Below are 17,025 nucleotides of genomic sequence, written 5' to 3' on the forward strand. Positions count from 1 at the left end.
ATGCTGAGCTGCTTCTCCACTTTGCGAGGCCGCAGCCTCAGGACCCCAGGCAGAGAAAGTGTCTGTGAAAGACTGAAAAGACGGCTGACACCATCCAGATGCCGCAGGCCACACTGCAGCAGCGACACAACTGTAAGTGTCACAGACACCCCAGGGAAGGTCTCCCCGGGAGTGACCACCAGTGAGCTACCAAAGTCAAGGTGCCCCGCTGAAGTCTTCCTACGCCCAAATACCACTGGCATAGAAGCTGTGAAGAGCTCAGGGCAAGAATCACCACGCCCAGAAACACCCAGTCGCTCTGGGCAGGTCTCCCCAGAGCTAGGCACAGAAAACTTAGAGAGTCAAGGTCCAGGGGAGGAGACTGAAGTCATAGACACCAGCCCCGGAGAGACGCACAGAATCCTGGTGTACATCGACCCAGGCCTGGCCTCCGCTACTGGAAACAACATCACAGAGAGAGAGCTTTGCAGAATTCCGGCCCCTCTGGTCCGTGCTGGGAGCAGGCCACACTCATTCACCAAGCCTTTCCTGCACATTTTTCTGGGCAGCCAACCCGTCTATGGCCCCTTTTTCCCGGGCACCTCCACCACCCACACCTCTACCCCATCGGTCCTGAGCTTGGGAAGAGACATTACGACAGCATCTTTTGAGAATTCCAGCTCCTTTGAGGGCTTTTGTGATAAAGGTCAAGATGTGTGGTGTTTGGACAATAAACAGCTTTCACCACACATTGGGTAGCGGAAGAAGGAGTCCCATACACTGTGTCACCTCCGTTAGAGTTAGAAGAGGCCTTGATGCTCTCTGAGTTAAAGAAAGATTGTGAGCTCCTAGGTAATGCATCACCTTGTATAGCAGAATATCCTAAAGTGCTTTGTCCAGCAGAGGATACGTCCATCCGCCACGGAGACGCAGGCCACTGGAGAAAGCTGCATTATGCAAATGGCCACGCTTTTCAAGCCAAAGGCTTCCCCAGGCGAGCTAAGTGCGCTGTCTGCACAGACCGTGTAGGGGGCCTTGGCCGCCAGGTATATAAGTGCACCCGCTGTAAACTCTCGGTGCACAAGAAGTGCCACCGACTGGTCACAGTTCAATGTGGGCAGCGTTCTCTAGCATCAGAGCCCATGGTGCTAGGGGCTCCATCAACCATGGCTTCCCACCCTGCACAGACAGCGATCCCACAGAATCTTTCAAGTCATGAGGGTTTAGAACAACTTGATGAAGAGAATGAGGCAGGGAACACTGGAGAAAGTGGAAAAATTTCACCTGGTTTAAGTCTTCAGGACTTTGACTTGCTCACCGTGATTGGCAGAGGAACTTATGGGAAAGTACTGTTGGTTCAGCTGAAAAAATAAGATCCTACTTATGCGATGAAAGCAGTGAAAAAAGAGCTCATCCACACTGATCGGGTATGGACAGAGAAGCACATTTTACAGCAGGCATCTCATTGTCCATTTCTAGTTGGACTGCATTCCTGCTTCCAGACAGAAAGCAGACTGTTCTTTCTTCTAGACTATGTAAATGGTGGAGATCTGATGTTTCATAGGCAGCAACAAAGAATACTTCCTGAAGAACATGCCAGGTTTTACTCTGCAGAAATCAGTTTAGCATTCAACTATCTCCATCAGCGAGGGATACTGTACAGAAATTTGAAACTGGACAATTTATTACTCGACTCTTAAGGGCACATTGAACTCGTTGATTACTGCATGTGTAAGCAAGGCTTAGAGCCAGGAGACACGACCAGCATTTGCTGTGGTGCTCCTAATTACCTGGCTCCAGAAATTATAAGAGGGGAAGAGTGTGGCTTCAGTTTGGACTGGTGGACTCTTGGAGTGCTGTTGTATGAGATGATGGTTGGGGAGTCTCCATTCCGTTTTGTGAAGAGCTCTGACAACCCTGACCAAAATGCAAACAAGAATCTCCTGGAAGTTATTTTGGAAAGAACCATTCACTTACCTCCTTATTTGTCCATAAAAGCTGCAACTGTTCTGAAGAGTTTTCTGAACAGGGACCCAGTGGAACGAGTGGGTTGCTGTCCTCAAAGGGGATTTGCTGATGTCCAGGGACATCCATTTTTTCAAAACCTTAACTGGGAGATGATGGAGCGAAAGCAGGTGGTGCCTCCCTTTAAACCAAATATGTCTGGGGGAATTGGTTTGGACAATTTTGATCCTCAATTTGCTGATGAACCTGTCCAGCTCACCCCAGATGATAATGACATCGTGAGGAAGACTGATGGATGTGAATTTGCAGGTTTTGAGTATATTAATCGTCCTACGATGTATGAAGAAGAATGGGTCTGACTCTCATTTTTCAGCTATGTATTCTGCTTATGTTGCTATTTAATGCATGAAAAAACTTGTTAGCAGCCTGAGTTCAATTAACCATTTTATAGATGTCTAGAAGCTGCTTTTATTAGGTAGAGTTATATTTCAGTGTAATACTGGCTTGCTATAGTCCATAATAGGGAAGGTTGAATTTTTTTGTTGATAAGAGTTGCTTTTTAGGATTTGACTTGAATAACAATGAGGCAATTTCTTCTTAAACAAACTTGGAAACACATTCCATTTGTTGAATGGAGACCATGTAATACTTTTTCTAGTTTTTCACTATAAGGGAAAATAATTTGTCTTTTTAGTAGAATGTCTTACCTATGTTGTTAATCTCAAACCATATTACCTATACTTCTTGGACCCCTGTTTATGTAGCCTTCAGGGAATCTAAAAAATGATACTCATTTTTAATTTATCCTTATAAAATACATTTATTATAATTCTGTCTCCTTACTTAAGTTTGTTTTTATTTAGTAGGATAACACATGAAATACATAGTAGATTTCATTTCAGGGGCAAAATTCTTCAAAATATTTTTATTGACATTTCTGTTTAGCAATTCATTATTTAAAGTTGCCAGATATAATATTCCTGTCTTAGTACTATTTTTAGGCAAAGGACCTGAAATGTAACCATCATTGTCTAAATAAGCTACAATGATACATTCTTAGTAAAATTTAATTTTAGGTGAACTACCTAGTTTTAAACTTAGAACGATTTAAAATTTGTAGGCATTTAATAAAGATTCTTTTCTTTTTTGAAGTGCCCCTTTTCATTAGAAATGTAACTTTTCCAAAGCTTTTAGACATATATTGTCTTTTCTTTCAATTTTTAAGCTTGAAAGTAATGAAAACATAAAGGAAACTGTTTATAGACATTCACATGTTCATTTCTGAGGCATGTATGTTTCTCTAAATGCCTGGAACTGGTTTGAAAACAAAAAGCAGTATTCACAACATAAAATTATAGAGAATTCTAACATGTCAGAAAGACGTTTATTATCTTGCATTTCAGCACTGCCCTCTGCTCTAGGGCATCTCAGACCACAGAATAATTACAGAGAGAGTTTTCTAAGACATGTTTATTACTTAGTCCACATTAGACCTCTTCAGGGCTGTTGGACCTCATTTTGAGAAACACTTTCCTCAAGTTACTTTTTGTTCTCCAGGTAAATAGAAAGTATATTCATGTTATAATATTTTAAGATGGTAAAAGCAGCAATTTACAACTTTATGAATCTTTTGAACAAATTTGAAATGAATGACTTCATTAGATATCTTCCTTGTTCCCCTCAACAAAATCTCACCAGTTTTCTAGGAAAGATATACAAAAGATAAGCACTTTGCTTTTATGAGGATTTCAACTTTAGTCAGGGTGCTCTTTTTTTTAATTTTTAAGTAGTAAGATTGTGTATATTTTATGCAGAATTGCATTAAAATATGTTTTGATTCTTTTTGCAGTCTTTAAGTGTCATGCCAGTTCTTTTCCTGTTGTATGGAAGGTCTCTCAATATGTTCACCAGCGGAAGTAGGCAATTTATGGACAGAATGGTTGGCATTTCAGTGCTCAAGGAAATAATTTATTTTGCACGTGCCTGTAGTCAGATCATTGTATGCATATGCACCCTGGATTAAATTTCAAGTATCTTGTTCAGTTCCAGTACATTTACTTCATAAATTTGTGTTGTTTTGATTTTTGTCATGTAGAGTACTGCCTTGGTCATCACAATGTATTCTGTATTTGTGTACCTTCTTTTTCATGTAAAGAACTTTAAATAAAACATTTAATAAATGTCAAAAAAATGCCAAAGATCTTACATTTCAGGAGGATCAGAACTATCTGCAGGTGACTCTTGGTCCCATGTCCAGAGTTTCTGACTCAGAAACTTTGAACTAACAGGTTCTCAAGTAATACTGATGTCCACAGTCGGGACCATACACTCAGACCCACTGCAGTCAAGGGCTATCTATGCACCAAAGCAGAGAGTAGTCAGAGTGCAGATTGCTGTTTTTTTTGTTTCCAAGATGTAGATGTATCATGAAGCCACACTTTAACAGATTTTCTTGCAGTAGTTAGTAGGGAAATGAAAATCCAAAACCCAAAAAGATATCTAAATATATCAGGAATGCCAGCTACTGCCAACAACTGACTCTTTATTGGAGGGATTCTCTTCACACACTCGGGGGGCTTTGATTCTCATGAGCCTGAGAGGCTGTCTCTCGGATGCTCACCACCCAGCTATCTTCCTGGGCTCAGAATGATATCCCTTCTGCTCTTTGACATTTGAGGTCTAGGCCCCAGCAGTGCAGGGTCCCAGCTGGAGCTCAGGCCGGGGCCATGCCTCTTCCCTGATAGGATATCTTTCATTTCCTTTTTCTGTGTCTTTGTGGATTCATTCGTAATCATCTAAATGTCATTTTCAATTAGTAATCTTGGGCTCGAACTCAAGAAAGAGCACATATTTGGCTGCTAACAGCACTTCTGGATTTTACTGAAATATGTGAATACATAGAAAATTATCACATGCATGTGCAATTCTACAAAAATCTGGAGTAAATAAACATTTTTATTTTTTCATGGGCTCATGAAAGAAATCAAATTGTCGATTGAACAAACATGAAGAAACCTGGAGGGCCAGGAACGTCCATAATCACAGATGAACCATTCTTCCTGGCTGAGATGGAGTTCGGGGTCCACACTGGAGGGAACACTAGTGGGGATTTGATGGGTGGCTGGAGTTGACAATGAGAGCTCCTGGATTCAAACATCACGTGAGACCCCCAGATTCCTGAGACTCTCAAGGTGAGGCTCCAAGTAGACGCCTTGGGCCTCTCAGATGAGGGGAGAAGATTGAGCACTGAGAAATGAACCCAGAGCCTTCTCCAGTCAGACATTCTGAGGACTTTTCCACAACTTTATTCTTCTTGGAAAAAAACTGTCATAAATACAGAGGAAACACCCTTCATTGTATGATGAACTTTAGGCGTAAAAATAGTCTATAACACAAATAAAACTCTGTCATACAAGATGGGCCGCAAAAGTCAGGTTTCTACTGCTTTGAGTATCTCATTAGTAAGTGTATGGAACGCAGAATGGACTATTCTAACCTGAAATGGCACACCATGTTGGGAGACACTTAGATCATAGAAGCATGATCTTCACTCTCAGGTGTAGGTGTTAGCACCAGGACTGAGTGTATGGCCGTGTTTTGGAGGCTCAGAGCGTGGGATGGGTGAATGGACCCTGTGCACCAATAAGTGGGTAAAGATGCAGAAGAGTGATGTCAATATAATATCTATGAAAACTCTAAAATTCTGTTTTGTTCCATTGTGAATGAGTCCACAAGAAAATTAACACCAATTCTTAGGCAAGATTTTGGAAACTGAGTTATGAGACTCACATTCAAGTCCCATCCTTCAGGGGATCATAAACACATCCCCAGAGCACGCATCATAGGGCTTATCTGAAGACCAAGGGTCTTCCTGTGGAGAAGATGGGGCACAATCAATCCAGGGAGCTCCTGCAGATACCATTCTAGGAGGCCTGGCGGCTCATGCACCATTCTGAGTTCTCATGTGGGATGAATAGTGTCCATCTCTTTGAGACAACAGTGAGCTATGTTGATACCTGATAGAAGCAGGCCCTGATCAATACAGCTGCTTAGCATCAGGAACACTGATAGCCAAGGAAAGGTTTAGGTGGTTTATAGGCCATTCACAGGCGGATTGAGAGAGCAGAGCTCTCTTGAGGTGCCTTGATGCTCAATAAGTTGAGGCCGATATGCACAAATTTGTAAGGAAGTGAGAGAAGTTGTATCTCCTCAGACAGGATAAGGATATGGACACCAGGACCACACTGCTGAATGGCCTCTTTCTCAGGCTGGATCAGGTCTGGAGCTAAGAAGTTTTCTGCCTCATGAATATGCAAATAACCAGCATCTGCTGAGGTAAATATGGATATATCTGTGCCCCAGAGAATTCCACAGCCATCACCCTCTTCTGAAGAATCCAACAGAGCACAGCTACTCACCATGGACTGGACCTGGAGAATCCTCTGCTTGGTGGCAGCTGCGAAAAGTAAGGTGACACCCAGTCCTAGGGCTACAGAATGGACCAGAGCCTGTCAGGGGTCCTGCATCCAACTCCTGTCTTGTCTCCACAGGTGCCCATGGCCAGGTGCAGTTGGTGCAGTCTGGGGCTGAGGTGAAGAGGCCCAAGGAGTCTGTGAAGATCTCCTGCAAGGCTTCTGGCTATGCCTTCACAGACTACTACATGCACTGGGTGTGACAGGGCCCTGGACAGGGTCTGGAGTGGATCGCTGGAATTGATCCAGAGGATGGAAATACTGAATATGCTCAGAAGTTCCAGGACAGGGTCAGCCTCACTGCAGACACCTCCTCCAGCACAGCCTACATGGAGCTGAGCGGTATTACTGTGCGACACACAGTGTGGTGACCACATCCTCAGTCTGTCAGAAATCCTGAGGGAGCAGCAGCTGCCTTCGGATTGAGAGCTAAAGACTGGAGTGAAGTAACTAAGGATAGGAATGATACAAATGTGTACGCACTGTAATTTTATAGGGAAACATCCATACCACAGACAGCCTATATGCAAACTATAAGACTCAGAGAAATTTTTGTGCAGACATATATTTCCAAGCAATTGGAGAAGTAACTAAAAACGAAGTTCTTCTACCTTATGGCAATGTTCTGTTTAACTTGTGAAAAGTGGCGAGACTGTCTCCCAGAATGCCTTGGCTATTTCTGTTCAGCAGATTTTACTTATGCTGAAGGTTTATGTTCACAAAATGTGAAGGAGAGGGTTCAGAGGTTTCCCCTGAGTCTCTGCCTCGTACACACAACCTGTCCCAGCAGCACCCTCACCGTGGTCCTCTGTGTTCCGGGACTGGACGCTCAGTGACACAGCATCATCTCCCAGTCGTGGCTCTCCACGGGGTCCCTCCTTGGCCTTGTGCATTCTGCGTGTTTGGACAAATGTCTGATGTCGTGTCTCCCCCACATTACCATGTGTGTCGCACACATTTGAGTGAATATCGGGAGCAGGACCGACGGATCCTGAGGTTCAGTGGGGCCTGCACACAGACAAGGGGAGGCGGCTCTGACGGGAGGAGTCCTCACAGCTGAGCACGAGTGGGGAGTCCAGGAGGCATCCGGTGGGGAGAGCGGAGGGGATGAGGCCCAGGGCAGCATCCTCATGCCGTGTGAGCACAGAGGTTCTCAGCTCAGCCGGGTGAACCCCTCAGATGCTGTCTTCACCTCCATGAGGAATCCCCAGGTGTCTTCCCCAGTGGAGGAGCCATTCGGCTTTCTCAGCAGCAGGGAATAAGAATCCTCTTTCCCTTAGTCTCCTCAGGATATTTTAGTTCTTAGCTTCTAAATGATTGGTATCTCACGATCATATAAATACATATTTCCCTAAGACCCAAGTAAAATATTTTTCAGGAGCCCTCGGTAAACTCTTCCATTTATATCCTTATTGAATTTTTAAGTCTTTTAAAATTCTGTCTTAAAGGCTTTGGTAATTTTTTTAAGAAGGCCTTTAAGCAATCTGCAATTATTACATGTATTTTTTTTTTCCATCTGTGGCTTTTCTGAGAGTCATGTTTCCTGAGCACTCAGCACCCTGAGAACCAAAGACATGGATATGCATCAGTATAAAATAGACACAGTGGGGGACTTCAGTGTGAGTTTGGATGCAAACCTCCCTGCAGTGAGGACCTAGGCAGTGGAGCCAGGTACAGCACCTGACCCTTGGAGGGCTCAGGCACAATCCTCCACCCAGGGTCAGTCTCCAAAACAGAGAACTCCTGTGTCTCCCTCACACTTTCATATGCAAGAGCGCATCCCACATGCAAACGCTGCAGGAGGCACTCAGATCTCAGATGAAGTCACATCACACGTTTGCTGAAATTTAGGTTCTGCCTCACAATTTAAGATATGTTCTGAAAAGTATACTGCTAATGTGAAAGAAAGTGCAACAACACTGGCTCCTCCTCTTTCTGGTGGCAGCTCCCAGATATGAGAGTCCCAGGGCTCAGACAGAAAGGTGTGGGGATGCTGCATCCAAGCTCCAAACACACTCTGTTCTGAATCCCACTGTCCTCTGCTAGGTGCAGGTGCCAGAGCTGGGACTTGGCCTGTTCCTCAGCTCTGCATCTTCTGGTTACTACAACAATACTGATTACTGCAGGAGCTGGATGCATCAACCTCCCGGAAAGGGGATTCCTTGGATGGGGCAGGATGGTTTTAATGGAGGCGCAGCTGATAATGCATTCCTGAGAGTCAACTCATCATCTCCCAAGACACATCCAAGAACTAGTTTTCCCAGCAGTGGGGCTCAGTACCCATGGAGGACATACCTGTGCATTACTGTGTAAGAGATCTTGTGGGGAGACATCACTGTGAGCCCTAGCACAAACTCCCTACAGGGGTGCTCAGGACCAAGGAGAAACGGATTTTTAACAGCAGCAGAGAAAGTTGTGGACATTGAGGATCCAGAGAAACCAGCAAGGTCCCCAGGAAGAAGTCCAGAGAAGAAAGCTTGGGAGTGAGGGTGTTCCTGTGGTTATCTAGGGTTTCCTCTGTCTTATCATTAAATAAAGTCAGGTGACCACACAGGACCTCGATCACAAGTCACTTGGAAGGAGCCAAGCTCCAAGGTGTGTGTGTGTGTGTGTGTGTGTGTGTGTGTGTGTTTTGGTTTGTGTTCCGCTAGAAAGCAGATATATTTACTTGTATAGTTATTTTGTCCACTCTATATGCATTTAAGTGGAATGATAATCTCAACTTGCAAAATCTAGAAAGAATACAGAAATTTAAAAAGTTTTATGCTTTGGAATCCATCATCATACTCATCACTGTCATTCAACATCAATCTGTGGATGTTGTCACCTTGAAAGAAGATTATCTCATGCTGGAATAAATGTTTCATTTGAGAAAGACCTGGAATAAAGGAAGACACAGGAGAAAGAATTGATAGAAAACTGTTGGCGAATTTATGAGTCCTTCTCCATGCCTACATGACCGTGGGAAGGATTATGCCAGTATGAACAAACTATACTTTTGTTAAAATATATTTCAATAAGTCATCATTAAAGTTATTTTATATAAATCAGATAATTTTTTAGGGAAATGTTAGGGCAGAGATTGGTAATAAAACAGATTATATCAGACTTGAGTATAGGCCTGAAGAATCTGGGTTGTCTGTTTATTTAGGGAATCATTACAGTGCTGAACAATCATCTCGTGTTCTCTCACTGGAAGAAGAGTTCTGGAAAACATCACTAAGCTTTCCGATTCTCACTGGGATTTTGCTCTTGGAGCGGGTAAGAACTGTGAGAAGCATACATGCCAATAATACATGAGATGTTCTTATCAGATTTGAGCTCGTCTATTCTGCTTCTTGCTTTAGATGCACATGTGTAACACTTAGGGAATGACCAAACCAGAAAACTAATGAGCTTTAGAGTCCATCACAACACAAGCACCAGTAAGAAATCATATGTCCTTATTTTGAATGTTACAAAATATCTCCCAGAACACGCTCATGTGCTCTGCACCCATCTCTAGCTGAGGCGTCCACACCAGACCTGACTATATAGCAGGAGGCCATGCAAATAGGGCCTCCCTGTGCTGATGAAAACCAGCCCAGCCCTGACCCTGCAGCTCTGCAGAAGAGCCCAGCCCTGGATGCCCAGCTGTTCCCACTCGGTGATCCGGACTGAGCACAGAGGGCTCACAATGGAACTTACGCTCAGCTGGGTTTTTCTTGTTGCTGTCTTAAAAGGTAATTGTTGGTGAACGTGAGATACTGAGGTAGTGAGTAGACATTGAGGGAATAAACAGTGGACAAATGTGACAGTTTCCTGAGCAGGATGTCTCTGTGTTTGCAGGTGCCCAGTGTGAGGTGCAGCTGGTGGAGTCCGGGGGAGGCTTGGTGCAGCCTGGGGGTTCCCTGAAACTCTCCTGTTTGGCTTCGGGATTCACCTTTAGTGACTACTGGATGGACTGGATCCGCCAGGCTCCAGGGAAGGGGCTGGAGTGGCTTGGGGAAATTAACCCAGGAAGTAGTACCACAAACTACGCAGCCTCCGTGAAGGGCCGATTCACCATCTCCAGAGACAACGCCAAGAACACTCTGTATCTGCAAATGAACAACCTAAGGACCGAGGACTCGGCCTTATATTACTGCTCTACATACACAGTGAGGGGACATCATTGTGAGCCCAGACACAAACCTCCCTGCAGGGGCGTTCAGGACCAGCAGGGGACGCTGGGAATACAGAGAGAACCAAGATGTTTTCTTGTTAGGATCTGAGTCTTCTTTTCAACCTAGTACTTATTCCCAGACACTCTGATAGCTGATACATGTCCTTACCCTTGAAATGTGTCACTAATCACATTTTTTAAAAATAGGAGAACACATTGTCAACTGTGCAAAACACAATTTAACACTTGAGCTAAAAATGATTTTGCTGTGGTCATCAGGAACACATCCTAAGGAGTCTCAGGGAACCTGCTGAAAGTCTGGTAGGAATTTGGAATCCGCAGTGAGAAGCTGTCAGTCTGAGCCCAGACACAAACCTCACTTCTAGTTGATCAGGACCAGCAGGCCAGGCTCAGCCAATTAGGGGACGCTGAGTCCCTCCAAAGGGTGCTGAGGACCAGAGCAGAGCACTCAGCATGATCAGGATGCCCAGGAGCCGGACCTTTCAGGGGTTCAAAACAGGAGTGGGGGCACTGAGGACCTGGGGAGACTTCATCTGAGTTCTCCTTCCTGTTCATCTCCTGGTGAGCATTTCTCTCTTTGTATTTAAATGGAATAATAATGAGCTCTGTCTCTTTCATTACCTGTTCTTCATGCAAGCTAACATTTATATAGTGATTTACATAACATTTATATTATTTTAGCATTTTATAACTAAAATTTTAAGTTTTACCAAATTTATTTTACTATTTGAAGCATCAATAATCACACCTATTAAAAGAAAAATCTCCATTATTCATCAGTACATTTCAAACAGAAAAGACACAACCTTGAATGTCATTATAAGTCTTTTTTCTAAATTGCCAACTGAACACCATACTTTTCAGCTCTCACTCTTTATACTTGCTCTTCCCTCTCTCTCCCAGTCAAAGTGAGGACTAATGTATTTCTGTCTTAATGGAATTGCCATTCCTAAAATTTTATATCCATCAAAGAATAGAGAGAGAGTGAGTGCTTCTACGAAAGTTTATCTGCTTAGCAAATGAACTCCAATTTTATGCACTCTCTTCCAATCTGTATGTTTGGGATTAAAAATTAGTAGCATGTACTGATTAGGATGTGGAAAAACTAGAGCCCTCAAAATTGGTGATGACATTGAGATATTTCATACCTGGTCTACTAAGAACTTAATAGATTCTGAAATTGTCAAAAGAAAGCCATCATATGATTTCTCTCATTCAGTAATTCACTAGGAGTGTTGAAACTACACTTTAGCACAAAATCATGCAATCTAACTTTTCTATAAAAATCCTGAGTTATAACCACAATTTAGAAACTAAGTCTGTCCATGCATAAAAGCTGGTCAAAATAATCACTGGTGTATCCACATTGGGATATTCTTCACATATAAAAGAGAAGTTGCTAATATCGTGTAACTGCTTGAATATACTTTGAAAAATATGGTAACAGACACAAAAACTGGACCGTGTGACGCTGGGGATTTAGAGTATCTACATTTTCCATATCCTTGCACACAGAAAATAGAGCTACATCTACCAGGATGTGTGAGGATGGGATAGGGTTAGATACTTAATAACTGGAAATAGATACAGATTTTCCTGTGATGATGAACACACCAGATAAGGATTGCTATGGGAGGGCTATGCCATTTAATATGGAAAACAACATTCAATTGTATACTCATAATTTGATCTTTTATTGTGTGGGTGAAGTCCAATGCAAATTGCCATTCCAAAACATATAACCCAAAAGCTGTAATGTATCACAAGATTCTAGAGAAAACAAGTGGTCCAAAAACAAAATTGAACACTGTAGAATTTATAGTAAAATTACAGTCATATTGAAACCAAGCATACATATATAAACATAATAAAATACACAAGACATAGCCTCTATTAAAAGCAAATTTTTCAGAGTTTTAGATATATAAAGGATAAATTTCAAAATAGTTAGCTATATAAATTAATATTTAAGCCGCAATGAGATATCACCTCCCACTTGTTATAGTGACTAATAACAAGATCAGAATTACTGGAGTTCTCAACTATGCAGAGAAAGGGTGGCCTATTTTGCTACTGAGGGTGCATAAGTCAAAGGTTCAACAGGAGACTAAAAAGAGAAACACCATATTATTCAGTCAACTTACACAGGTGTCTGTGGCCACACCTGGGCATAAACCTATACGAAAGGATAATTTTCTGAATACATGCAACTTACCCACCTCTATCAAATAAGAAATAAAACCCAGAAAAGAATCATAATGAATAGAAAGAGACACCTCTATCATAAGAAATAAAACCCAGAAAAGAATCATAATGAATAGAAAGAGTGTATTAGAAAGACCTACAGCCACGACAGAAAATGTCTGTAAACAATGAATTCAATGTTGATAGAGAGAGGACAGGGGATCTAAGTCTGTATGTAACCTTCATTTCTCTGGGAAACATGGCCAGATTACAAAACAGGAATCAACGTCTCCTGCTAAGTCTCCTGATGTCTCCTGTTGGAAACTTCTTCCACCCCTTAAAACACCCTGAGTCTGTAGAGAGCACCTTCTCTCTCCCCTCTTCCAGCTCAGAGAGGTCTGTTGAGTTCATGCCCTGCCTTTCCCTCCTCTCATCTGGTTCTGGGAACAGGACCCGGAGCAGAGGATGAAGAATCCTGCAACCCAGGAAGCAATGGCCAGTAGCAACTCATCCTGGGCTAAGTCCTGGATCCTGAGAATCATCCTGACCCCCTCCCCCGCATTATTCCTTCCTCTGTCTTCCACAAAGCTGATCTGAAGAGATTGATGTCCTCCCATTGAGGGGCTCAAAGGTTCTGCACAAGGTTACTGGATGATGTAGCAATAAGTACATCCCTTCCCTCAAGAGTCGAGAAGAGACACAACCAGAACCTGTTCTTCCTGCAGCTCAACTCTGTGACCCTGAGGTCCCTTCTGTGTATTATTGTGCAAGAGCCATGCATACACATGGACCAACTCCCACAATGAATGTAACCATCGAATGCTGCAAAGTGTATCAATAAAAATTGAAAAAATTAAAAAACTACATGAACATAGAAAAAGAAAAAGGTGGAGAGGTAGGTAACTACAGTAGATAATGAGAGACTTCTCAACTAGCATCCTGGTCCACACTGGTTCTGTTTTCCTTCACCAAACAACAGAATGCAGGGAAGTCACATCTGTTCACCATGCAAGAAGTGAAGTTCCAAACCTCACCAGGTGTGTTCCTCTATCTGCAGGCACTTCAGGATCAGGGACTGGTGCATTCACAACTTACGGAAGAATGGGCCCAGAAAATGAGAGCTACATCCGTCAGGCATAAAGTCCTACACAGAAAACACAACTGATTATGACATTTAAAAAATTTCACATTTCTAAAGCGCACACCATTAATACAAAAATAATGACCTGTGTACATACATAAAAGTGAAAGGAGAAGATATATACTGAAGACACTGTCACAGAATGAGCAATCTTAATTTCTTGAATGTGGCTACTAGTAGCAAATTTACCCTGCAAACTCATACCTGATTAAGATGGGCCAAGGTAGAGTGGAAACCACCAGCAAGAATGCTACCACAGAGAGACTTTACAAAAATTAAAATGGCAGTCACAGCATGATGGCCTGATACAAGAGGGGATCCTCAACATTTTATTTACATGACCAAAATCTGCAGCACCAAGCCAGCAAAGTCATAGGAACCGAAAACCCTTGGCCAGATTGAACCCCACACCGCCACTGCCAGTCTTAGCAGCTCCCGCAACTCAAAACCAGGTCTCAGGAACCTGTGACAGCAACCTTGGCTCAACCTCTTATACCATACAGTCACATACACAAATCACACTGAGCGCAGGAAGAAGAAATCCCCCTCACAGACTGGTTCAGTAGCAATAACTCTGTCTCCTTGGCTAAAGTGGTAAAGGGAGCATCAACAATAGCACAAAGTTTAAACTGAATACTGGTAGGGGCTGGAGAGAATTTCATGGAACTACCTTGGTGAAGCACCTGGACCCTCTCCAAGGATTCCTGGATAGGCATTCACTGAAGTCCACATGCACAGAGAGGGGACAGCAAGGAGCAGGCTGGGGATTCTTCTGACAACCTCACTGTGACCAGAAGCTCCCTTGGCACATGGGTACCCGACCAGAGAGAGAAACAGGGAATGAAAGCAGCAGTGGACTAAGCTCTGAGAATAGGGGCTGGAGAGAATTTCAGGGAACTACCTTGGTGAAGCACCTGACCCCTCTCCAAGGATTCCTGGATAGGCAATCACTGAAGTCCACATGCACAGAGAGGGGACAGCAAGGTGCAGGCTGGGGATCCTTGTGACAACCTCACTGTGACCAGAAGCTCCCCTGGCACATGGGTACCAGACCAGAGAGAGAAACAGGGAATGAAAGCAGCAGGGGACTAAGCTCTGAGTAACCAACACTAGAGTCTGAGTAGATGGAGGAGTCGTGCCTGGGCATGAGGAGGGATGAGAGACAGGGAGGAGAGCGTTTTGGTCTTAGGAAGTTGGTGTTGCCCTTAGGCCTGTGTCCAACACGATTCCCCAATGAGAGTCTCCTATCATAAACATATCCACCCCCCGAATGTAAGAGAAGGGAATCCTCAGAAGTCCAGCTTGAATGCACTTTTACTTGCTGTAACAGAGTAACACAATTTTTAAAATGACAAGTTTATTTTGGTTGAAGGATCTCAAGGCCAAAAATTTCCTAGCAGGTTGCTATTGGGACACAGCACATAAGGCATGGAGGCACAGGCAGGAGAGGCAAGCACAAGGGGCACATCACCTTCATCTCATCCTGCTCTCATGCTATGAATGCAGTAACAGGAAATAGCATGAAGCCACATAAAGGATATGTCCCGTGCCCCATGACCCACCCAGTGTTCTGCCACTTAGTACAGTGAGCCGTAGGGTCCAGAATGATGTTAAGAGGGGACATCCAGATCCACACAATGGGACATAGCAAGGGCCACAGAGAGCTGGATCTCTCTTTTATGCCAATGGAGATTCACCATCTCATAGGCAAAGATTTCATCGAGATCTAATTAAAATCTCACTCTTGGAATGTGGAAGCCCACAAATCTCTCTTCGGGTAGCACAGGAGTCTCTGTGGAAGGAAGAGCTCTAATTTAAAAATGAGAGTTATAGGTCTTTTCCAGGTGAAAGTTCCCCAAAGTGAGTTTCTGAGACATCATACATGGCTCTAAGATTATTGTGTGCTCAGTTCAGGAGGAAGACTGTTGTATCCCTTCCCAGGTGCACCTGCAAGAGTGGACTCAGGAGCTGAGAAGCACACAGAGACCCTCACTTGGTCCCTCTGTGGTATAGTGTGTACTAGATTGGTCCTCATGGCTCCTATGCAGATGGCTGTGGTGGTGCTGTTGGGAAAATGGGAAATGAGAGGAAGGGAATTTAGGGAATATGTATTTTGTTGGAAATTGGTGATTAAGACTGTGCTTTAGAAAGTGTGTCTGTGACACTGGCTCCTTCCATTCATTCTGTGTGATTCCTGGCTGCCATGAGGTGGGCTAACTTGTTCTGCAACGCCCTTCCACCATGATGTTTCACCTCACCTCAAACCCAGAGACAACGGAACGGAGCAACTGTAGAATGGAACCATTCCTAAAAATAAGTCATTCCTCACATCAGTCATCTATGTCAGGAACTCCACTACACTGACAGAAGGCTAACTATCATCTTGTGCCCCCAGATGTTCCATCCATACCAGTAATTCACGTTAGGTGGATCCATTCACTCCAAGGATGAAGTTTAATGACTGGGGAGATGTCTCAGTTTGAGAGCACAAACCTCCACCTGCTCCAGTTGTTCCATCTGCTAGTCCAGAACACAGCCACGAATGAGTTTTCCTGGCCCCAGGCTCTGAGTACTGTGCACGACGCACATCACAAGGGAGGGCTCTGGGAAGAAATTCACGAAGCTCCTGCAGGTGTCAGCAGGGAAGGAGAGCTGGGGCTGCACCGGAACCACCAGGCCAGGGAGGGTTTGAAAGTTGGGTTTGGGTCTGGTTTCCTGGTGGGAAATTTTCAATGCATTAAGTGAGTTGGGTACCGTTTCCAAATAATGTTTGTGATTCTCATTGGAAAGAAATATTTGTTCATATTCCTTGTTCACCTTTTCTGTTCATTTTCTTCTGCTCAATAACTTTTGGTGAAGAATTAAATCTTTTTTCCTGCTAGATTGGAAATTTTTTTTAACCATTTGACTTTGGCTCTGCTCATAGTGTTTTCTTGATATTGTCATCAACACAAGTAAACATATTAAATACTTAACGCAAAAATAGGTCAAGAATCCCATATATGCATACTTACACAGTATTTATAGCAGCAAAAGGTACAATACTTAAATCTTGGAAGTACGTGATATGCTCATAAAGAAGGATAAACTTTAATATTTTATAGAAAATGGATGCAACT

At 43.3% G+C, this 17,025-nt stretch overlaps 1 protein-coding gene, 1 pseudogene and 1 gene segment (V, D, J or C); 2 read left to right on the plus strand and 1 right to left on the minus strand.

The window, feature by feature from the left end:
• On the plus strand, nt 1-2,303 carry LOC104852697 (protein kinase C iota type-like). Its single transcript, XM_033756072.1, is given in 2 exon segments — nt 1-715; nt 718-2,303. Coding segments are annotated over 2 exon segments (2,301 nt in total).
• Nucleotides 2,304-10,045: 7,742 nt separating this feature from the next.
• LOC104852709 lies at nt 10,046-10,669 on the plus strand. The segment is given in 2 exon segments: nt 10,046-10,138; nt 10,245-10,669. Coding segments are annotated over 2 exon segments (471 nt in total).
• Nucleotides 10,670-16,261: 5,592 nt separating this feature from the next.
• LOC104862019 overlaps nt 16,262-17,025 on the minus strand; it is a 15,492-nt pseudogene continuing 14,728 nt past the window's right edge.

Source organism: Fukomys damarensis, unplaced genomic scaffold, assembly GCF_012274545.1.
Source record: "Fukomys damarensis isolate Sample0158 unplaced genomic scaffold, DMR_v1.0_HiC HiC_scaffold_25, whole genome shotgun sequence".
Taxonomy (NCBI): Eukaryota; Metazoa; Chordata; class Mammalia; order Rodentia; family Bathyergidae; genus Fukomys; species Fukomys damarensis.